Raw genomic sequence first — 23,643 nt, forward strand, 5'->3', positions numbered from 1 at the left:
GTGATGTGACTGAAAAGCCTTGTTCATGCGATTGAGATCCAATTTGCATTAGTAACACATGCAACTGTTATGCATGGGAGAGGGTGTCTCTTAAATCACATGTTCACTTCCAGAACTGCCTCTCTGTTTTGAGTGGCCCTAGCTTCTGCTTCAGTGTTGGTGGTCTCACATGCAAAAAGTGATATGGAATTGCTGTCTAATTTGCTTCCAGCAACATCTATAGAAATTGTCTGGCTTTTGTATGCTGGCCATGCCACAACATACAAGGTAGAAAGTTTGCCTTAATGTGTAATCTACTAGAACCCCCACTTAAACCTAAGCAAGGGCAGCTCCATACATGCAGCTCCTGCACTGAAGTAATACTAGGCAGCTTCAGATGTCACATGGGAAATACAGTTAAATCTTGATACCATTGGTTGATTCCTTGGGAGTGTGCACTCCCTCCCCCTCCTCTCTCCAGCCATGCCTGAAATTGTTTTGCTTCAGATTGCAGTTAAAAACAAACCAAGATTAGATGTGATGTCCAAACTTAGCAAATCTTAGCTTATTCTAACCAACTTCCTTGAAATAAACCGAGATTTGACCCCATGAGTTTCAGGTCTTGGTTCATTTAAAGGAAGTTACTTGGGATAAACCAAGATTAGTCAATTTAGATGTCATGACCAATCATGATTTTTTTTTAAAAACTGCAATTGGAAGTACAATTCTTCTGAAATCACATGGGCAGGGGAAGCAGGGGTGCACACTCCCAAGGCTTGGGGATGTCACATGGAACTAAAATTTATCCACAGTTCCTCATGATGTCTGAACTGGCCTTTCCTTTTTCTTTCTAAAACATAGTTGACTACTTATGATTATAAAGAATTATTTATTATTATAAAGACAGTGACTGATGTAATTAAAAACAATTTTGTAGAGTTTTCTGTTTTGTCTCCTCTTGTAGGTTTCGTCACAGCCCTAATTGCTTTTACCTGAGAGACTGGATCATCCACTCCTGGATCAGGCAATGCCTGAAATTTGGTGCACGGGATAAAGCCTTGTACATGATACAAAATAAGGTGATGTTTTGACAAGACACTTTTTGGATATTGTCAGAACACCTCTTTTAAAAAGAAATATAGAACTAGCTAAGCCAGAAACCTAAGCATGAAATGTGTCATGTTCATAGACCTCATTCTTTGCTTTTATAAATGTGGAGTCTTTCCACAGCTGCTTCCATTCCCATTTTGTAATGGACATGATCCTGCCAAAGTTGAGCACTTAATCAAGTCCCATTGATTTCAGTGGGGGAAGTCAAACAAATGCTTGTCTTTATCCCTTTCACAGAAATCAATGGGACCTAATGAATCTCTGGGGAATCTGAGATTCCACAGAGATTCATTAAGTGAAGTGAAGATGAAAGAATGCTTGGTTCCTGCAGAAGATTATGGGAGCAAAATTGTATGAGGGATAACAGGTGTAAGTATGACTGTGTGAATGCATTCAGCTAGCTGGTTATTTTTGTATGCACTAGCTTCTAAATATGAACCCTGTGGTGGCTGTATGTATACTTTTCCTCTTTTAAGAAATTGGACATGGGGAGCGGCAGAGGCCCTTTTGTATTACCTGTTCAAATCCTAATTCAGATAGAAACACAATGTTTTCACACTTTTGCACTTTCTTTTCCCAGGTGCAATATGGAATCTTCCCAGATAATTTTACTTTTAATATATTGTTGGATTCTTTTATAAAGGATGAGAAATATGAAGGTAAGACGCAAGCATTCATTAAGTGGTATTAATGTGTCTTTCATACTTTCTGATCTCTAAGTACTTGAATGTAATGGCTTCCTTTGCTCTTCTTCCTATTCATCTCCATACTGTTATTTCAGTGGCAGGTAATGAAGAGCTAAAGAAATAAAGAGAGAATGTCCAGTAGGTGCCAAAATAGAGTTTATTGGTGTAGTTAGATCACCTAATTTGAGTGTCTTCATTAGGGATGATGACTGCATGTTCTCCTTCATCCAAAAGATGCATTCAGAGTATTTTAGTTGACACAGCATGTGCTTCCCAATGAAAGAACAATGGGTTTGTTTTCAAGAAACCTTATCTAAAGATATCGGCCTTTAATTTCATTTCAGATTTGCCTTCAGTCACAAATCCATGGGCCATCCTGGGATTTAGGGGGTAGTGAGTTTAAATCTCTTTGTGTTCTGGCTGCATCTCTTGCTGGTATAATCTGGCACTGAGTGGCTCTGATCCTCCTCCCATTTTCATTTTGAGGAAGATTTCCTGGCCATATAATGGGGCTGTAGCTTGGTGGAAGATCATCTGCTTTGCACACAGAAGGTCTGAAGTTCAATCCTTGACATCTCCAAGTAGGGTTGGGAAAGAGCCCTGCCTGAATGAAATCCCAAAGAGCCACTGCCAGTCAGATTAGACAATACTGACCTAAATGGACCAGTGATCTGACTCAGTATAAGGCAGCTTTCTATGTACTGTGTAATGAGAGTCTTTTAGAGAAGAGTGCAAGCTCAACATCTTTCCAGATGCTTTCCCTACATGTCTCTTCCTTCTGAAATAAACCCATCATATTTCCTTTTAGCACTATATGTTCATACATCTTAAAACTCTAGTGTCAAAGTCGGTAGCATGTTAACACCTGTTTAAAAAAATAATGTGGAAAGTAATTGTGAAGCCAGAGACCTGACAAGCAATCCACTTATTTACTTTTTATTTTCTTTTTTAAAAATGGTGTAATTGTTAGATGCCATGGCCATCGTCACCGAAATAATGATACAGGAAAGTTTTGATGAACTGTCAACACAACTTCTCTCACTCTACGTCATGTACAAGTATTTGGCAACCAAATCAGAACTTAAGGTAAGCCATTTGCATAATGAAATCCCTATGGCTGTGGTTCAGATGCAATGTTCCTAATCCTCCAAACTATGACTCTCTTCAGACATTACGTTGTACTCATACATGAGTGCACACTCTTATATGACTGTACCTGCATTTATTTTAAGAGTGAACCTGGGTACAGGCCCCCCAAATGCATGGTACAGACAGGAACTGTACTGCTGCTTCTGTGTTCAACACAACATATGAATAGCTATCTGTGTACCTGTACACCTGCAGTGCGAGTGTTGAACATAACGTGTGAATAGGGCTTATGGCTTGCATATACCAAGCCATGACTGCCTTAATCCTGCAAATTTGTGTCAAATCAGGTTTCAATCAGTAGCAGGGTACCGGTCAGTTTCCAGAACAAGTAGATAGAGTTCAAGGGAGGGGACAAGCAGGTATGTAGTCAAGTTAAGTGAATGGTTGGCTTCCCAAAAGTGACATTCCGTGGAGAAAAGGGGTGAAACCAGGGAGTTTATGTGGCTATTCATTAGATGACTTGCTCATACTGAGGAACCAAGCCTCGTTATATAGGGCCAACCAAACCTCAGTTGGTTCCCCAGATTACCTGGCATGGCTGGGTTGATGAGCAGCACTACCATTTCTTGCCACCATCATAGCACAGCAAAGACTAGGTCGATAACTCCCTTTGCCTAAGAACTGATGCATTGGCACCAGGAGTAAGGCTGCTGTGTGGCCATCGCTCCCATGACCTGAGGGAGGCAAAGTGGGTCTGGTGTGGAGGCTGAGGTTGGAATGGGAGCTAGGATGTAGATTGTAGCTACAATCTACAATCCATACGATTCTATAGTCTACAATCCATACAATTCTACAATCCATACAATTCTACAATCTACAATCATACGATTGTATGGATTGGATGTAGATTGTAGCTAGGGATTGTAGCGATGAAGAGTCAGAGCAGCAGGCTGGAACTGGAGAGCAGGATGGCAGGAATGATGGGCTGGGACTTCCCAGAAGCAGCATCAGATCAGGGTCGAGGCCTAGAACAGGCAGAGAAGCGCTCCCTTGGCTGCCCAAGGCATCCCTTCCTATGTATCTAACTGGAAGCAGAAATAGGAGCAGGAAGCCACGGCAGAGACTTGGCCATGCAGGTGCTTTTGGTGTTGCACCAGTGGTTGCCTGCCTGAGGAACTCACAAAGAGAGTCCCCCCGCCTTTTTCTGGACTCCTTCCAAGTTAGACACATAGAAAGGGATGCCTTGGGCAGCCAAGGGAGTGCTTCTCTGCCTGTTTTGGGCCTCAGCTCTGATCTGATGCTGCTGCTGGGCAGGCATGGAGTGGGCCAGAGGTTCCCCAAGATCTCTGGCTCCTCGAGAGGAACATTCTCAGGGAAAGGCAAGCTCCTGCTGTCCCTCCAAGGCTATGATCCCTATGGGATCTTGGTGGATGCTAGGGACTCCTTCAGGGGCCATATCCTCCTCCTCTCCAGTGGGGGAGGCCTCATCAGAGTCTGGCTTGGCTGGGTCCTGTAGAAAAGCAGCCTATAAATATACTTCGTGATGATGATTATTTTTCTATGTCTCCCCCCGCCCCCCACCATACTGGCCGTAGGAGAGCACAGCTTTTCTAGGAAACTGAATTTATTTTAGGGTTTTACTACAATTTTTAATTTAGATTATATCATGGGCGGAACTACCATTAGGCAAGGGGAGACAGTTGTCTGGGGGCCCCCCTGGCTGGAGGGCCCCCCCAGAGGCACCTCACGTGACTCCCCATTGCCCCCTGCCCAGCCCCAAGGCCCCTCAGCCACTTGACCTGTTTGTGCTCTCTCCTGCTTGTCCTCCTGGCCGGCAATCGAAGCAGCAGACAAGCTGCTAGGACTTAGACAAATACAGTTGCATTGACTTACAGTGAATCCTTCTCCTGCCTGAATTCCTAATTATCCAAATTCCCTGTTTGTTCCCCCACCCCCTGTTGGCAGAAGCCTATATGAACAGAGCTTTTTTATCTGAAAGTCTGACTAGACAAACATATTAGATGCCTCCTCCCCACCCAGCCAATGGGTAAATGAGATTATATGGTTTTTATTCAATTTCCAAGCAGTTGTGCAGTTTGCCACTCTCCTACCTTTTTGAGTGACTTGTGCTTGCCCCTTAGAGAACTGCTAAGTAGTAGACTGCCCTGCTGAGCCACTTTCCCCTCCTCTCCTCCCCATACAACTGCTGCAGCAACATTTTTCTCCTTGTCACCCCCCCCCCCCCGGCCCAGTGCCCATGGCCCTTTCTTTTTCTGTGTCTGCTGTTGATTCTAGTCTGGTTAATGGAGTGCAGCATTCTGTTGGAGGAGATGATCTGGAACAAGCCTTATGAGGAAAGGTTGAATAAACTTGGGTATGTAGGAGAAGAAAAGAGGCACATGATAGCCCTTTTTAAATAGCTGAAGGGCTGTCACACAGAAGAGGGCAAAGACTTGTTCTCTGCTACGCTAGAGGCAGGACTAGATCTAATGGGCTTAAGTGACACGAGCAGGTAGATTTTAGGGGAACATTAGGAGAAAGGTCTCCATGGTAAGAGCCATTCAATGCTGGAACCAGTTACATAGGGCAAGGGTCAGCTCTCCCTTGCTAGAGGTCTTCAAGAAGAGGCGGGCCTGCCATGTGTTGTGGGTGTTCTAGTTCTGGATTTCCTGCATTGGACAGGGGATTGAACTGGATAGTCTACAAGGCTCCCTTCAATCCTATGATTGTTAGAGATCAGCAACTGAACATCCCAGGGCCAAAACTACCCCCTAAAGAGAGGGACTCTCACCAGCTGATTCCCCCAGTTGCCACACTGGAGTCAAGACACGTGTAGGGAGGGAGTGGTGACTGTGGAAGCAGAATTTGTCAGCTCTCTGCTTGAGGGAGGATCCTGGACCACCACTCTTCATCTTCATCCCAGAATGGGCTCCTCGTGAAGCTAGTTCTCTCCCTTACTGCAGGCCTGAAAAGGCCAGTATCTTTTCTGGGTCTGGACAGAGAAGGAGAGAGTGACTAAATCCTGACTAGCTAAGAGCTGCAAGAGAGCATGCTAAGAGATCCGTCTTAGGGGTTCTTCAAGGCTTGAAGTCTCTCTATTTACTGTGTCGGATATTCCGTGTAGTGGTGTGTCAGCATTAGAGACCTGCCAGAGCTGCTGGGTTATGTGGCAGGAACCCCCAGCAGTGTTGCACAATAGTGCTGTTGCACAATGACATTAAACTGCACCCACACAGTTGCACAGTACTACTTACATTGGAAACATCAAGGCTGCTTTTCATGTTGCACAGGAGCCCCAGTGGGTCCCTAATGCCGGCATACCACTGTACAGAAAGTTGGCCCTTCAGTAAAGACATGGACTTAAAAACTTTTAGATTTAGCAGCCCATTCTGGTTTAAAAAAAAGAAGAAAAAAATAGCTAACTTGTAATTTGGAAAGTGCTTGTTGAAATGTTTTGAAAATGAAAGGTTTCATAGTTGGCGATTTTCCTTGTCCTTTAGATACCTAAGTGAAACAAAATGTATTTTAGATCTATTATCTAACCCCTTCCTGCAGCTCCCCACCCCACACTTATTTTTTAAAAATATTAATATATATATAAACACATTTTTTAGGATTACTGGATTCTTTAGATTCTGCTGTATTGTTCGTTTTTATCATTGTTAACTACCTTGAGTATTTTGATGGCTAGAAAATACACATATGTTAGTAATAAATAAGTAGTGAGTGCTTACGAATTATGTTTGTAAGAGAATGATATAAAATGCATTAATAACAACAATTAAAAGCAAAGGAGGGTGCAGCTGCTATGGCACTATGCTCCATTTATCTGCCTAGAAGCTTTGGTTTAACACAGTAGAAGAATGGAAGTGGGCAGCCTTGTGGTTGGGAAAGTGTCGTGTGTCGTGTGGTGGCAGAAGGCAAGCCACAGCCAGACAGTAGGGATGTGCACAAACAGTCAGTTGGATGGTTCAGTGGTGGTAGGGGTAACCTTTTTTAAGGAGCAGAGAGTGTGCCTCCCCCATCTCCCCCTCTGGTGCTGCCGCCAAAACCGCTGTGTGGGGCTGCTGCGTACTTCCTTGCAGCCCCAGTCAGCATCGTACTGGAAATGGCCTCCCTGCTCCTTAAAGGTAACCCCCTGCTGCTGAACCGGTCCGAACGCCCGACCTCCAAACCGATTTGGCGGTGCTGAAAAGGACTGCCAAACCAGTTCGTGCACATCCCTACCAGACAGAACATGTTCTTCTTTTTTACTTTGGTTCAAACTGTGTTTACTGTTTTTAGTGGGAGGAAGAGAGAGATCTTGGTGCATCTTTGTTGTTAACCGGCCTGAAGCAGGCTAGCACGGTGGGATTCAGCTCTCAACTGTATGGCTATGCACTTCTCGGTAAGCATTAAGAATCTAATTGCAAGCTCCCTTTCTTGACTGCTTTATTGATTGAGCTAAAGTAGCTGGATTAGCAAGATTTTGCAGTTAAATTCTAGTATAGCCTTAGCCTTTGACCTATAACAAAATAGGAACTAAGTCAAATGGAAGGTGCTGGCATACCATCCAAATAAGTAATTGGTTCTCATTTGTTGGAATGCCAATAGCAAGTTTTGGGAACTGTACATCATGACTAGATGGTGGAGAATAGAAATGAGGAGCATTGGCTCCAGTCCAATGGAATATATGAAGCCAAAACCTACTGGTCCATCTAGTCTAGTCCTGCTTGTGCTGACACATGGGAGCTCTCCAGAGTGTGAGGCTGAGATATTTCCCTGGCCTTGCTACCTGAGATCCTTGTAATTGGAGCTACCAAGGAATGAACCTGGGATCGTCTGCATGTAGAGGATGCGCTCTTTCACTGAGCCACTGCTTCTTGCCTCTCTCTTGATAAGTTTCAGGGTAGAAGAATGTCTCCACCCTTGCAGAGTGGCTGGAGCTAGCTCTGCTAAAGCCTTGCTGCACAGCCCAGCACGGTGGGGAGAGGGGAAGGAGGAAGGGATGTTCACTCCCCTCCTCTCCCTCCCAAACCCACTTTTGCTTCCAGGGATATGTTCCTGAGAGCTGCACAGCCCTCAGGGACTTATTCCTAGAAGCAAAAGGAGGTTTTGGATGGAGGCAGTAGAGAAGCGGAAATTGCTTCCCCCTCTACCTATTCTTGGCTGCAGAGCCAGATTTCAACCCAGCTAGGCTCTAGCTCAGGCCTGCTCAACTTCGGCCCTCCTGTAGATGTTGGCCTACAACTCCCATAATCCCTGGCTATTGGCCCCTGTGGCTGGGGCTTATGGGAGTTGTAGTCCAAAAACAGCTGGGGGGCCTAAGTTGAGCAGGCCTGCTCTAGCTCCTCTGCAAGAGTGGATTCCTTTTCTGCCCTTGCACTATGAAAGATGCAGGGCACTGGACAAAGTTTGAAGTCCCCTATTTCAGAATTCTTTTTGCGTTATGTGTTATCCTTTCATTTTAAACAAGGTTACAGATCCCTTGGTCATTTTGTCCTACCCCACTATTAGCTGCTAACTGGCATGTTGCTACCTTCAAGTGTGAGACAATTTTAGCAAAGAGTGTCTGATCGTTGCCCTCTCTGTGTATCACAGTTCATTATGGAAAACTAACAGTGATAATTTAGTGCCCGACATGACAGGATAAGGATGCTGATTCTGATTCTACCTGACTGTAAGACAAAACTGCAGATTCAGTTGGAGTAAAGATGAAAGCTATAACTAATTGGCAACATGTTTTCCTCAGTACTCTTGGTTTGCTATTCACTTGAGGTAGTGGCACACACATGCATCCTTGCCCCCCCGGTCAGAGTGTGTGTGTGTGTGTGTGTGTGTGTGTGTGTGTGTGTGTGTGTGTGTGTGTTTTCTCTAAAAATATAGCCAGAATAATTTGGGAAGGCATTGCACTTAGCCAAGCATTTTACTGCTGTGTATGAGTGACCCTCCTGACATTGACATTCAGAAGATCAAAACCAATTTTCTGCTATGTCACGCATTCTGCAGTCTTGCCAACACTAATGGGATAGACCTCTGCAAAGAATGAAAGATGTCTGTGGGCACAGTCTGGCCTGCAGCACCTTAGCAGCTTATATTTAGCCAATGCCCAATAAGCTTTTGTTTGTGCACACACTACTGTGGTTCTCCGAGAGACGAAAGTGTGTCGCAAGAGTTTGCATTGTTAGATGTGCTGTTGTGATTACTGTAGACAGTTAAAGGTGATATGAACTCCAGCAAAGTAAGCAAAGCCATGTCTAAAGTGTTTCATGTCAAGGGCTATTTTATCAGGATGACAAGAGTAGAGACTGGATCCTGCTCAGGAAAAGTGTTCAATCAACAAGTGCTCAGATCTTCAGCCTGATATTACTTAGGGTCACCTATTACAGTTTTCCTACAGGAAAAGCAATTTCTTTGTAGGCAAATATATGGAATCTGGATGTAGAAAACAATGAGTGAGGATGATCCTACATCTATCTAATTTATTGTGTATAGGAAAGGTTGTAGCTGAGTGTAACAGAGTGGAAACTTAGGCTTGCTAAGTTTATTGATCAAAGTTACTAAGTTACTTAACTAATACCAAATAATAAACAACAGTCCTTATCTGAGTGAATGATCATCCTAACAAACAATAACAGCCTCAAGGGTCCAATAAAAAATACAAACTGACCAATCAGTTTACAGAACTGACAATTGACACAAACATTCTCAACTCTAACCAAAGCCTATACACAGATATACATACAGGACATCAGTGACAAGAACAAAGCCAATGTATATATAAACGTGCCAACAAAAGTCACTTGTGAAACAGCTCTTAGTCATGAATATGGCTAACAGTCTTCAGGACATCCAAATTCTGTCCTTAGATAAAAAGAGGCCTATATGCAAATCAAGTTGAAATTCCACAAATGTTCTCCTCCTCCCAAATTTTGTAAATATTTTTAAAATAGGCTCTTTCAGAACAACCACTTCAAAAGCATTTGTAAACGTGCACTTTTATAAAGTATTTGTAAATATTGAAGTAAAACAGAAAGGTTGTGTATGTTCTGCAAGATTGCCGTGGCACAAATACTCTCTAAAACATTTTTGTGCAGTGAAAGAGAGAACATTCTTTGAGATATGCTATGGGGAGTAGGGGGGACCAGCTTGAAGCTCTCCTGTGCCCCGCTCCACAACACATTCCATCCCACTCCCAAGGTACCCCAATCCTCAGATGCAGCTTTTCAGGGTGTAGGAGGCTGAATTAAGAAAGATCCATTGTATGAGCAAAATTCTGTTTGTAGTTCTTTGGATTCAGCACATAGTGATTTGTGTATGGCAAACGTTCCTCAGTTTTAACCATGACCAAGTGGGATATTAGCGATTTCCCCTCAAAACTTGGAATAGGCAAGATAACAGAACTCTTTTGTTTTGAGAGCGCTCTTTGGTAAGGGTTAAACACCAAACTTGTGGAAAAGCTTGGTGGTCCATTCCAGGTGTGGTGTGTCTCTAAAGAGAATCAAATACTGAAGCAATATTGTAGTGAGGAAAATTAGGACTTCCTCGGGGTATTTATTTGTGTACAACATTTAAAGCAGTGAATCTTCACAGAAGCCAACCACCATGAGAATGGCCATGTTAAGAATAAAATGTTAGGTTTAATCAAAAGATAAGAATTGTAATTAGCACCAAATTTTGAGAGGCGTCAACTAGTGAAGCCTAGTAACTCAAGCCCAGTGTCTCAAATTTCCTTGTTTATTCATTGGCAATAACAACTAACTTATAGGAAAGTTAATTTTGACATTCAAGCCATAAGGACCAACAGATCTAAGTGGGCAAACCATAATAAACCTTCAGAGCATGGAAAACGTACTGCCAGTTTTAAGTGTAAGTGTGTCTGTGTGGTTTTTGTTTTTTGCTTTAAAGAACATACTGACTCTCTCAATTGCTATTTAATAACAGGAAAAGTGGAGCTGCACAAGGGGCTACGAGCTGTGTACCACCAAATGCCACTCATGTGGACCCCAGGGTATCTGAACACAGCCTTGCAGTTAATGGAGAATGTGACGTTGCTTCCCAGTGATGTAAAGCTATGCAAAGAAGCTGTAAGTGGAAACAAACAGTTTAGTCCCTGGTTAGAGTCTTAATTGGGTTTAGAAATACAAATCCTCTCCCCACAAAACTCAGAAAACAGCTCCGTTTACTCCAAACTCAGTTAGATGCCAACTTGGATCCTGTTGTGCCCCCAGTGAGCACAGTTTGCTCCTGATTCTTCCCCCAGTGAAGCCCCAAAGTGTGCCCCCCCTCCTGCTTTCTGTTGCACTGCAGTAGTTGAAGAGAGGAATGGAGAGCATGCTCTCGTTCTCTCCTGCTCTTCTGGTGCCTGGTATGCTACTGGGAAATTTAGTTTTCCCACTTCTACTGACAGGAGAGAAGAACTGACTTCTACATCCAGACAAAGAACTCTCAGGGTTGTAATGCTTGCCCTGTATTTAAGGTGTACATTATGCGTTATCATGATGAGTATTTCCATACCAGGAATTATGAAATTCTGTGACATCACTAGTGTATTGAACAATCATTTTGCAAAGCAGGGCCTTGTGCATTTTTGAGAATATGGTGTGTGTTCAAAGTTAGACCAGCAGAAGATGGCTGGAGAACTTGAGGTTTGTGTACTGCATTATTGTGCTTGCAACTGTTGACCCTGTTATTTTATATCGTGTGAATATGTATTGAACAAGCTACTTACGTTCAGTTGAGTTTGCCATCACCCTTAGAAAAGATCACTATTTCCAAAGGACCAAAGGAGCACAACCAGTACATAAGGGCATATTTTCCTCTTCCAGCTTTTAGATCATGTTGGCATTTTCCTATGTCAGATAAGGCAAATGCGCTGGCAGAAACTTTGCCTTTTACAGAACTTGCATGCAGCAGAGTGAAGGGAAACAACTCCCCCCCTCCCCCCCACACATGATCTAGCCCAAAAAGGTACAACACGTTAAACAATTAAACACGTTAAACTGTCGTGAAGGACAGGTCTATCAATTGCTACTAGTCTGGTGGGCCACCTCCAGGCTCAGAGGCACGATGCCTCTAAATACCAGTTGCAGGGGAGCAACAGCAGGAGAGACGGCATGCCCTCACCTCTTGCCTGCGGGCTCCCCAGAGGCATCTGGTGGGCCACTGTGTGAAACAGGATGCTGGACTAGATAGTTGTTGGGCCTGATCCAGCAGGGCTGTTCTTATGTTCTTAATTAAAATAGAAGGCCTTATGTCACAGCACTATGCTTAACTAAAAAATATTTGCTACAATTCCTACCAGATGTCTTTGAAGATGTCTTTGAAAAACCAAACAATTCTGTAAAATTAGAAGTAGAAGGTAGATTCAAACACCAGAAGCCCTTTCCTCCTCCTCCTCTAGGGCCTTGTTTAAAAGAATGAATGCCTCTTCACAAGTTTGAGGATGAGGATAAATTATGACAATGACAATCTAAGAGCCGGGAACCGAGAGCACCGAAACCCAAAGAACCTGCACGAGGGAATGGAGCACAAACAAGCATGGGGCCCAGTCATCTGACACTTTCTCCTCCCCTTCCTATTTGGAATATTCTGGATTTAGTCAGTTTTGGGTTGTCAGTGTATTGAGGTTGCTGGAGATTATTTCTGACTGCTAATATTTCTCTTGCACACTCCTTATTCAGTAGTGATATAACAATGGAGTTTGGACTCGACAAGTGTGCTGCATTAATAGAAATAGAAATAATAATAATACCCCCAGTGAGGCACTATCTTGGTGTGGTTGTGGGGCTTGCGTGCTCTGAGGAAGGTGAGAGCTATGCCAGAGGTCCAACCATACTGGACAGGTCTCACCAGAGGAGCCAGACAAAGAGTGCCTCTCCCATCAACAATATGGTGAGATGTAACTTTAATAAATCTATACCGGATCATCGTCCGGGTCAACAAGGACCGCGCCAGGTGCTGGAGTCCCTGGACATCTGGTGGCAAGTGGGCAACAGGACTCTCGATCTTCAGTTGAGCAACCAAGGCTGGAGACTGCAAAGTTACTGGAAGAAACGTTGCTTAACTGAAAAAAATATACGGAAAACGCCAACAAGGAAATCTGCTATTACAAGTCTAGTCCAACTAGAAGAGGTTATTTAAAAAGAATGCACCAAATTTGGAAAGAGAAGCATCCAGATACAGAAATAACAGAACAAAGGCTAGCAGACCAGAGAAGATTCATAATGAGAAATAAAGTATTCAGAGGAGTTGAGCTGGAAGAACTGCAAAGAGCAACACAGGCTCAAGATATGGAAGAAGAATTACCACCAATTGAAGAAGTTGCTCAGGCGCAGGTGGAGGAGGTGTTGGAAATAGAGGAAGCCACTGTTGCTGAACTGTTTCAAAATCAAAACCAGGCAACCTCCCTTTTACCTTCACCTCAAAAACCCAAATGCCGTTTAACAGAAAAGCAACAAGAACTAAAGCAAAAAATAACTGAGCACATGAACCAAACAACCACCAGGGTTCGACTTCCAGCTCTAAAAACAGTTGCCAAAAAACAACTTGCTCAGGCATTAAAAGATGTCAATGCTGCACTTGCAGAAATAACAACTAATAATTTGCAAGAAACAAACCGACTAATGTACAGTGCAGCAACTATAACAACACAAGAGCTCGGATATAAGATCAGTGGATCTGTCAAAAAAGAAAGCAGTACATCACTTAAATGGAAGATTAGATTAGAAAATAAAATCTTCAGGCTTAGATCAGATGCTAGTAAATTGAAAGATATGAAAGACAATAAGCTGAAGAATGAAAACACCAAACAGTATCTGATCCAAAAACACCACTTAGATTCAAGGAAAATTAGAGAAGTCCTGGAAATAATAAAGCAGCAAATAACAGCAGTGTCAAAGAAGATTAGCAGATACGAAGCCAGAATTACACAACACAGGCAGAATGTCCAATTCCATTCGAATCAGAGACGTTTCTACCAAAGCATAGAAGGAGAAACTGCAAGAAACATAGAAACACCTATTATTATTATTATTATTATTTATTATTATTATTATTATTAATCAATAAAGAAGAAACAGTGCAATTCTGGAGAAATTTATGGGACAATCCAATAGATTATAATAAAAAAGCAGGCTGGATGAAAGAGGTCAAAAAATGCAACCAACAAATGCAAGATCTAATAATAACACCAGAATTAATAAGTGAAAGAGCAAATAAAATTAAAAATTGGACTGCGCCAGGCGACTATGAACTGCATGGCTTTTGGCTTAAACACCTAACAAGCCTTCATAAATAACTATCAAAACAGTTCAATCACATTTTGCAAGGAGGTGATATTGAACAATGGCTAACAACTGGGAAAACTCATCTCATCATGAAAGACCCAGCGAAAGGTGCAGTTCCAAGTAATTATAGACCGATTGCCTGCCTGCCAACCATGTTCAAATTATTAACTAGAATAATAGCAGATGAAGTCATGCAACACTTTTTAACTAACAAACAGCTTCCAGTTGAACAGAAAGGAAATTGCCCAAACACCAGAGGCACAAAAGACCAGCTGCTGATTGACAAAATGATTTTACAAAATTGCAAGAGAAGAAAAACAAATCTAAGTGTTGCATGGATTGACTACAAAAAAGCCTTCGATTCATTGCCTCACACATGGATACGAAAATGTTTAGAAACAACTGGTGTCAGCAAAAACATTCAGATATTTATTTTAAAAAGCAATGAGCATGTGGAGTACACAGTTAATAGTCAATGGTGAGACACTTGGACAGGTTAGCATTAGAAGAGGCATTTTCCAAGGGGACTCACTATCCCCTCTATTGTTTGTAATCACCATGACTCCACTTTCACAAATACTAAACAAAACAGGCCTCGGATACCAAACATCAAAAACATCAAGTAAAACAAACCATCTGCTGTACATGGACGATCTGAAGTTGTATGGAAAGTCCCAGTCAGAAATCGAATCACTGGAGGGGGGGCACACATTACAACAATTTAAAAATTTTAAAATAATATTTTAAAATAGCATTAAAACCATTAAGACAACATTAATTAAAAGCCTGGGTGAAGAAATGTGTTTTTAAAGACTTTTTAAAAAGCTGTCAGAGATGGGGAGGCTCTTATTTCACTAGGGAGCGCATTCCAAAGCCACGGGGCAGCAGCGGAGAAGGCCCATCCCTGAGTGGCCACCAGACAAGCCGGTGGCAGCTGCAGACGGACCTCTCCAGCAGATCTCAGTGGGCAGTGGGCTTCATGCAGAAGAAGGCGTTCTCTTAAATACACAGGGCCCAAACTGTTTAGGGCTTTATAGGTTATAACCAGCACCTTGTATTTTGCCCAGAAACATTTGGCAGCCAGTGTAGCTCCTTCAATACAGGAGTTATATGGTCTCTCCGAGATGACCCAGAGACCAGCCTGGCTGCCGCATTCTGGACCAGCTGTAGTTTCCGGACTACGTACAAGGACAGCCCCACATAGAGCGCCTTACAGTAATCCAGTCTGGAGGTTACCAGCAGATGTACCACTGTTTTGAGGTCATTCACTTCAAGAAACGGACGCATCTGGCGTATCAGCCGAAGCTGATAGAAGGCACTTCTGGCCACTGCCTGAACCTGGGTCACCAGGGAGAGGCTCGGATCCAGAAGCACCCCTAGATTGTGTACCTGTTCCTTCTGGGGAAGTGTGACCCCATCCAGAACAGAGAGAGCAAAATCATCTCTCGAGTTCCGACCCTGCACAATGAGTACCTCCGTCATAGCCGGATTCAGTCTCAGTTTGTTATATCTCATCCAGCCCATCACCAACTCCAGGCAGGCATTTAGGGAGGTTATGTCCTCTCCCGATGATGCTGACATGGAGAAATAGATTTGGGTGACATCAGCATACTGGTAGCACCCAGCATCAAATCTCCTGATGATCTTTCCCAGAGGTTTCATGTAGATATTAAACAACATTGGAGACAATATGGAGCCCTGGGAACACCATACAGAAGTTCAGATTTTGAAGAACAGCAATCTCCAAGGGACACCATCTGGAACCTGCCCGAGAGATAGAAGCAGAACCACTGCAAAGCAGTGCCTCCAACTCCCAACCCCCTCAGACGCTCCAAAAGGATACTATGGCCGATAGTATCGAAAGCCGCCGAGAGGTCTAGAAGGACCAACAGAGTAACACTTCCTCTGTCAGTTGCCAATTGGAGATCATCCATCATTCATATGAGATCATCCATATGAGCCCCTGGTGGTGCAGTGGTAAAACTGCCGCCCTGTAACCAGAAGGTTACAAGTTCGATCCTGACCAGGGGCTCAAGGTTGACTCAGCCTTCCATCCTTCCGAGGTCGGTAAAATGAGTACCCAGAATGTTGGGGGCAATATGCTAAATCATTGTAAACCGCTTAGAGAGCTCCGGCTATAAAGCGGTATATAAATGTAAGTGTTATTGCTATTGCTATTGCTATTCCGACCAAAGCAGTCTCCACCCAACAGCCAGCCCAAAAGCTAATTTGAAATGGGTCAAGATAATCAGTTTCATCCAAGACTATCTGGAGCTGAGAGGCCACCACCCTCTCAATTACCTCTCCCAGCCATGGAAGGTTGGAGACAGGCCTGTAGTTCAAGTCCGAGGGATCCAGGGTAGGCTTCTTCAGAAGCGGTCTAATAATTGCCTCCTTAAGACAAGGAGGCATCCTACCTTCCCTCAGAGATGCATTTATAATCTCTACCAGGCCTTCTACAACAACCCCCCTGCCAGATAATATAAGCCATGTCAGACAAGGGTCAAGAGAACAGGTGGTAGGCTGCACCATTCCAATCAGCTTGTCCGCATCCTCAGGAGTCACAAACTGGAACTGATCCAACCTAATCACCCAAGAGGAGTCGCTGGACACCTCCACATCAGACACTGAGGTAATTGTGGAGACGGAGTCTAAGTCGGCCCGAATACGAGAGATTTCCCCCACAAAGAATTCATTAAACACATCACAGCGGGTAATCGATGGTTCCAGATTCTGATTCAAGGGAGGAGGGGCACTCACTAGCCCTCTCACAACCCTGAACAATTCCACCGGACGTAAGTTTGCGGATGCAATACGGGCAGAAAAGTATCGCTTCTTTGCCGCACGTATCGCCTGAGCATAGATCTTCAAATGAGCTCTATGTTGCAGTCTGTCGGATTCAAGCCGAGTCTTTCTCCACTTGCGCTCCGGTCGTCTACCTCGCCGCTTCAGCCCCCGTAGTTCTGTATACCAAGCGGCCAATTTTGAAGCAGGTCGGAGAGGACGCTTAGGAGCAATCATGACTACTGCCCCAGTGAGTTTGCTGTTCCAATTCTCCACCAGACATCAACAAGATCACCAGCAGAGCCATCCCTCCAAGGCTTCTTGAAATCCTATTGGATCCAATAACCTTCTCGGGCGGATCATCCTAATAGGTCCCTATTATTAGACATCAATATTAGACACCAATGAAACAAAGCAGGCCTACAAGAAAGAACAAGTAAAGAAACGAGCAGAAAAATGGAAAAATAAGCCACTGCATTGTCAATATTTGCACAATATAACTGGAAAATCAGACATCACCAAGACCTGACAGTGCCTTAAGAATGGCAACTTGAAGAAAGAAACAGAGGGTTTAATACTGGCTGCACAAGAACAGGCACTAAGAACAAATGCAATAAGAGCAAAAGTCGAAAAATCCACCACAAACAGCAAGTGCTGCCTTGTAAAGAAGCAGATGAAACAGTGGACCACCTAATCAGCTGTTGTAAAAAGATCGTACAGACTGACTACAAACAAAGGCATGACAAGGTATCAGGGATGATACACTGGAACATCTGCAAAAACTACAAGCTACCTGTAGCCAAAAATTGGTGGGACCATAAAATTGGAAAAGTGGTAGAAAATGAAGATGTAAAAATATTATGGGACTTCCGACTACAAACAGACAAACATCTGCCATACAATACACCAGATATAACTGTAGTCGAGAAGAAAGAAGAACAAGTCAAAATAATCGACATAGCAATACCAGGGAATAGCAGAATAGAAGAAAAAGAAATAGAAAAAAATCACCAAATACAAAGATCTACAAATTGAAATTGAAAGGCTGTGGCAGAAAAAGACCAAAATCATCCCAGTGGTAATTGGCGCCCTGGGTGCAGTTCCAAAAGACCTTGAAGAGCACCTCAACACCATAGGGGCCACAGAAATCACCATCAGCCAATTACAAAAAGCAGCTTTACTGGGAACAGCCTTTATTCTGCGACGATATCTAGAACAACAGCAACAACATTGACAATAAGATTCAGCCATCCCAGGTCCTTGGGAAGGACTCGATGTCTGGATAAAACAAACCAGTCAATAACACCTGTCTGACTGTGTAAACAAGAAATAATAATAACTAGCTGACCCGTGCGGCCGCCGCTGCCCTGCGGGGGCCGAGTGCGGCCGCCGCCGCCTCGCCTCCGCGGCCGGGTCCGGCCAGTTCCGCCGCCTCGCCTCCGCGGCCCGGCCAGTCCCGCCGCCTCGCTTCCGTGGCCGGGCCCGGCCAGGCCAGGCTACCTCTCTCTCTCCTCCCGCCCCCCGTCTCCGGCGGGGCAGAGTGCGGCCGCCGCCGCCAGCGGGCCTGGCCAGCCCCAGAGTGCCGCCGCCGATGCCATGGCTGGCCCCAGAGTGCCGACATCAGGCCCGCCGCCTTGCCTCCGCGGCCGGGCCCAGCCCGGCCAGTCCCGCCGCCTCGCCTCCGCGGCCCGGCCAGTCCCGCTGCCTCGCTTCCGCAGCCGGGCCCGGCCCCGCCGCCTCGCTGGGCCCTGCCGCCTTGCCCCGCCTCGCTGGGCCTGCCGCTCGCTGGGCCCCGCCACCACGGCCTGGCCCGCTGCCATCGCTCTGGGCCCGCCGCCTCGCCCCGCCTCACGGCCGGGGCCGCCGCCGCCACCTTGCTGGGCTCCGCGGCCCTGGGCCCGCCGCCTTGCCTCCGCAGCCGCCCAGCAAGCGAATTCTCCTGGGTGTGCTGCCAACCAATCGGGCGCCCCCTGCAGCCCAGCCAATCAGCTGGGCTGCCAGGACGCATTTCTCCTGGGCACACCCAGGAGAATTATATATATAGATGATAATAATAATAAATAAACAACTAAATTATGCTTTAAATTCGTAGTTTTTTATTTTACATTAGTTAAATAATTTATTGCTGATAAGTAAGTTAATTCCTTGCATATGGTGGCTTTTTAAAAAACAAAAACAAATTGTGTACTCATCTTACAGTGAAACAACCTTAAAGACTCTAAATAATTACTCTGCACTCAAATGTGAAAAAAGAAATTGAACAGTCCCTTGGAAAAAAAACTTATTATACCAATCTTGAAGGAACTTCACTGGTTGCCAATCTGTTTCTGAGTACATTCAAAATGTTGGCTATTACCGAAGCCCTGATTGGCTTGGGCCCAGGTACCTCATGGCCTACTCCCAACCGAGTCTACCCAACTGACTAGGTTGGCTGGGAGGGCTCTGCTCTGTGTGCCAACACTTGCGGGTGCTCGTTGGTCAAGCATGCAGAACTGGGCCTTCTCAGTTATCACCCCGCCGCCCAGGCTGTGGAACTTGCGTGCAGTGGAGATCCACGTAGCTCTTTCTCTCCCAGCCTTTTGGACGAAATTGAAGACTTCCCTTCTTATCCAGACTTTTGGCCAATGAATGCCCCCCAACTCTTTTTAGCATGTAGCTATGCTTGTTTTATTTTCAGGTTGTTTTTTTTGAAATCATATGGTGGTTAATCGTTCTGGGGTCTTAGGTGGTATTAAAAATAAATTTGAAGTGTTTCTTGTTTGTCAACCTGTTTTTGACCCTCTGGAACTTTTGCCTTTGTGTGTTCAAACTTGCTTTGTCAAGGCTAAAAATAGATCTCTAAAAAATAACGGCTGGTATCCGTAAATTTTTAACAAGAATCCACATATTGTGTAATCATGCCGCAAGGAGCTACATAATGACTAGCCCCATATAAATTATGCTTAAAAAGAAAAAAGCCACATACTCTCTCTTCATATTTCTATTCCAAAGATTGATGTTCTGGCAGCCATTTTGCAGCCCTCTCCTGTGTCCGAAGTTTCTCAGGAAGAAAGCAAGGATGCAGAAGAAACGCCCAAGCAAGTGCAGTCAGAAGAAACAGAAATGCTTCGACTGCCCGAGTACCTTAACCGATTCAAGGTATGTAGTTTCCCTTCTTCTACACATTAGCTGATGGTAGCTTTTGTTGTCCATAGTAAGAGCCCCTGGTGGCGCAGTGGTAAAACTGCCGCCCTGTAACCAGAAGGTTACAAGTTCGATCCTGACCAGGGGCTCAAGGTTGACTCAGCCTTCCATCCTTCCGAGGTCGGTAAAATGAGTACCCAGAATGTTGGGGGCAATATGCTAAAATCATTGTAAACCGCTTAGAGAGCTCTGGCTATAAAGCGGTATATAAATGTAAGTGCTATTGCTATTGCTATAGTAAAAAGTATGCATGTTTTTCTTTACTATGAGATACAAACACTCCATTGGCGTCCCATCAGTAGCACTACCAGGCCCTTGAAATGTTGACATTGAATTATGTCCTTACTGCTTCAAATAGGAAATTGTCTTGTGAAAAAGATGCTGAAGGCCACTGTCTGTTGCTTGGATGCTCGGATGTTGTTTTTGCTGTTGATGCATCAGACTTGATAAGTCAAGGTCTTTCTAGTAAAGTGGAGCGTCACTCCTGCTCCGTTACTTGCCCTTGTGCTTTCTCCAGCTTCTTTAGCCCGATTCTGTGGTTCACCTATTGTGAGACAGAAATGGCTCTAAGAAAGCTTAGATTCTCTCCTCCTTTCTGTGAACATGGATGAATTCGAATGACTATCAAGTGGAAGCTCTCTGTGGTGTTCATGCAGCCATGTATAAAATGGCAACCATGTATAAAATGTGACAATTTGGCACTTAAAGTCTCTACCACATTTTATATTTACAGATACATATATAAAGGGTAACAAAAACCAAAAACACAATGACACACTCTCATCAGATTTCTCTTCGGCTCAGAAAGTTCAAAATATTGCTTAATTAAATTCCCTGTCACTGGAAGGGACCTTTTGGGGAATTTGTATTGGTTTGCAAAGCACTACTATATTCCTCTGATGTTGCCATATGGCTATATCTTGCTCCCCAGTATGGCAGGTTTGTTGAACAAATTGTTCAGTCCAATTCTGTGGTATTTTCTGTGTGGAAAGGGTGGAAACAAGAAAAACAGACGTGCCTTGTAAAGAATGAGAGAGTAAGGAAAGGTTCTAATGCACGTTTAGTACACGCTTACGAAGACCGGAAGGAAGCAGTGTGCATCTTTGCTTTCTGTCCCTCCTCACCCCCCTTTTCTTTTCCTCCTCATTAGACTCCATAGGCCCCAATGCACATTTTGGGGGTGGGGGTGGGGTGGGCATTGGTATTGCAAAAAATGTGTCCAGCTACACATTAGAATAAACCCGGCCACCTTTATGTCTGTGTTACAGGGCCTCCTGAGCTGGGGGCCTGGGGAGTTGCTTGCCATAGGCTAATGGTATGATGGTACCCAGCTGAGTTCAATGAGCCACAACATGGCAGTGTGTTTGGTGATGTGAACTCCTGGTCCATGCAAGTCCCATTCAGAACTGTAGCTACATTTATTTATTTATTTACCTACCTACCTACCTACCTTTTATAGCCCGCTCTTCCTCCAAGGAGCCCAGTACTACATACTTGAGTTTCTCTTTCAAAACAACCCTGTGAAGTAGGTTAGGCTGAGAGAGAAGTGACTGGCCCAGAGTCACCAAGCTAGTATCATGGTTGAATGGGGATTTGAACTCGGGTCTCTCCGGTCCTCTGAATGTTCAGTATTAATTAAAGATTTAAAAAGTAAGTTTGATCCCTGGTACTTTGTGGAAAAACATGGAGGCCGTATTATATCCAATGGTGCAGTAAAAGGAAAATCTGCTTCAGTCTGTCCAGTGGGTGGGAAAATGCTGGATACTTCTTCTGCATTTTTATATCATGTAAATGTTGTTAACATTTAATACCATATAAATAACTTTAAATGTGTTTCAACTTTAAACCTGTTAGACTGCCTGTATTTAGGTTTGGGCGGTTCTGCATGGATTCCTCCCCCCACACCCATGTAGCCCTTAGGCTTTCCTACCACATCATGTCTAGCTCAATGCCTGGGAACGTGGCTCATCATAGCAGCATCTCTGGCTGTCTGCTTACAGAGCCCAAGGAGTAGCAGCGGGAAGAGTGAGATTAAACAGGTCTCTCAGGCCGCCAAGCAAGTCTTTTTGGTTTTTATGCCTAGCAACCTGCTCAGTGGCATTTCTTTTTTTCTTTTAATTTTGTTTGGTGCTGGGGTAGGGCCACATTTCTCAAAAGGGCACCAAACCTTTTCACTAAACAAGGGGTTTCCCTCACTGAATGGCATAAATGCACAGTCGCTTTTCCTGGCCACTGAGCTGCTAAACTGCTCTGCTATTAAGAGAGTGAAAGGGTCAAGAAAAGTGCAGTTGGGGTGAGAAAGAAGCCCAGGAAACTAGCTTGACGAAAATGAATAGCATCCGTGGGTTTTGCTCTCCAGACAGCCTCAGTCCTGCAGCCAGAGGGAGTATTGTTTCCCCCCTTGAGCCTCAGCTGGGTGATTCTTCTTAGTCGTCATTGAAACGGAATAAATACAATCTTAGCTGCATCAAGTAGCTCCTCTCTCCCAGCCCACGATTTTGGCTGCAGTCCTGAGCATACTTGCCCCTTACTTAGTAGTAAGGTCCCATTGAACTTCGTGTGATGTATTTCTGAGTCAACATGCTTTGGACTGCACTGTTTGCCTGGCTGTTTGTGGATAGCCAGTGCTGAGTTATGCAAACCGTTGGCTGGGTGGCTTGGAGGCATTTCCTCTCACACTGAGGGCAGCTCCGCCTGTTCTCAGTTCAATTCTCGATTGAACCACTGGGGGAACAGATAATACAGCTTTGGAGAGTATGGCCTCTCATTCTGCTATTCTCTCTTAGGTACACCAGCAGAGAAACAACACCGGTTGTAGTGCCCCACTGATCTGCACTTCGGATATGTGCTCGATCACATCCCCTGCTCCTTGAACTTAGAGCAGGCCTGCTCAACTTTGGCTCCCCCAGCTGTTTTTGGACTGCAACCCCCGTAATCCCCAGCCACAGTGGCCAATAGCCAGGGATTATGGGAGTTGTAGGCCAACATCTGCAGGAGCAGCACTGACTTAGAGCCTTCAGAAGGGAGCCTGCCTTCACTGGTTTCACTCTTCTGCGCATTGAAACCTCAATGTTAGCAAGCTACTGGTGCTGCTGCCCATGTAAAAGGCAGCCCCAGGACTGTTGTGGGGGCGGGTAAGTGAAAATAGCCCTGTTTTCTCCCCACGAATAAAGAAATTGGGTCCCTGTGACCTGGCCACAGCTATGCAAATCCGCAAATGGAGAACTTGCAAGGAATGAGGCTTTCCTGTGCTGTTGCTGCTCTTCTCCTGTTGTAGTTGCCCTGATGACATCCGTGGGTGTGGAGCCCAAGCAGTGGGGAAATGGTTGCCCGCTTTTCTCTGCTGTCACTTTAGACTGCAGGTTTTAGCGCTGTAATACAGCGTGCCTTGCATAGAGGATGGTTGTGAGCAAACATGGAGAAGGAGATTACAGACCACATAAAACTAAGAACAGGGGAATGGGGCAGGGGGACATGGAAAGTCCCGAAAACAGCTAGTGTGGTAATCATTATTGGCAGCTGGAACTGTAGCCCAGCAGTGTACA

The 23,643-nt window shown here is 44.6% G+C and overlaps 1 protein-coding gene across 1 annotated transcript in view; it reads left to right on the plus strand.

The window, feature by feature from the left end:
* MRPS27 (mitochondrial ribosomal protein S27) overlaps window positions 1–23,643 on the plus strand; it is a 72,885-nt gene that overhangs the window by 47,509 nt on the left and 1,733 nt on the right. Inside the window, exons 5-10 of the mRNA XM_053296076.1 lie at window positions 944–1,058; window positions 1,670–1,748; window positions 2,746–2,861; window positions 7,149–7,251; window positions 10,788–10,930; window positions 19,907–20,053. Coding sequence (XP_053152051.1) covers window positions 944–1,058; window positions 1,670–1,748; window positions 2,746–2,861; window positions 7,149–7,251; window positions 10,788–10,930; window positions 19,907–20,053 — 703 coding nt within the window. The remainder of the gene's footprint in view (window positions 1–943; window positions 1,059–1,669; window positions 1,749–2,745; window positions 2,862–7,148; window positions 7,252–10,787; window positions 10,931–19,906; window positions 20,054–23,643) is intronic.

The sequence above is a fragment of the Hemicordylus capensis genome, chromosome 2 (assembly GCF_027244095.1).
Source record: "Hemicordylus capensis ecotype Gifberg chromosome 2, rHemCap1.1.pri, whole genome shotgun sequence".
Lineage (NCBI taxonomy): Eukaryota > Metazoa > Chordata > Lepidosauria > Squamata > Cordylidae > Hemicordylus > Hemicordylus capensis.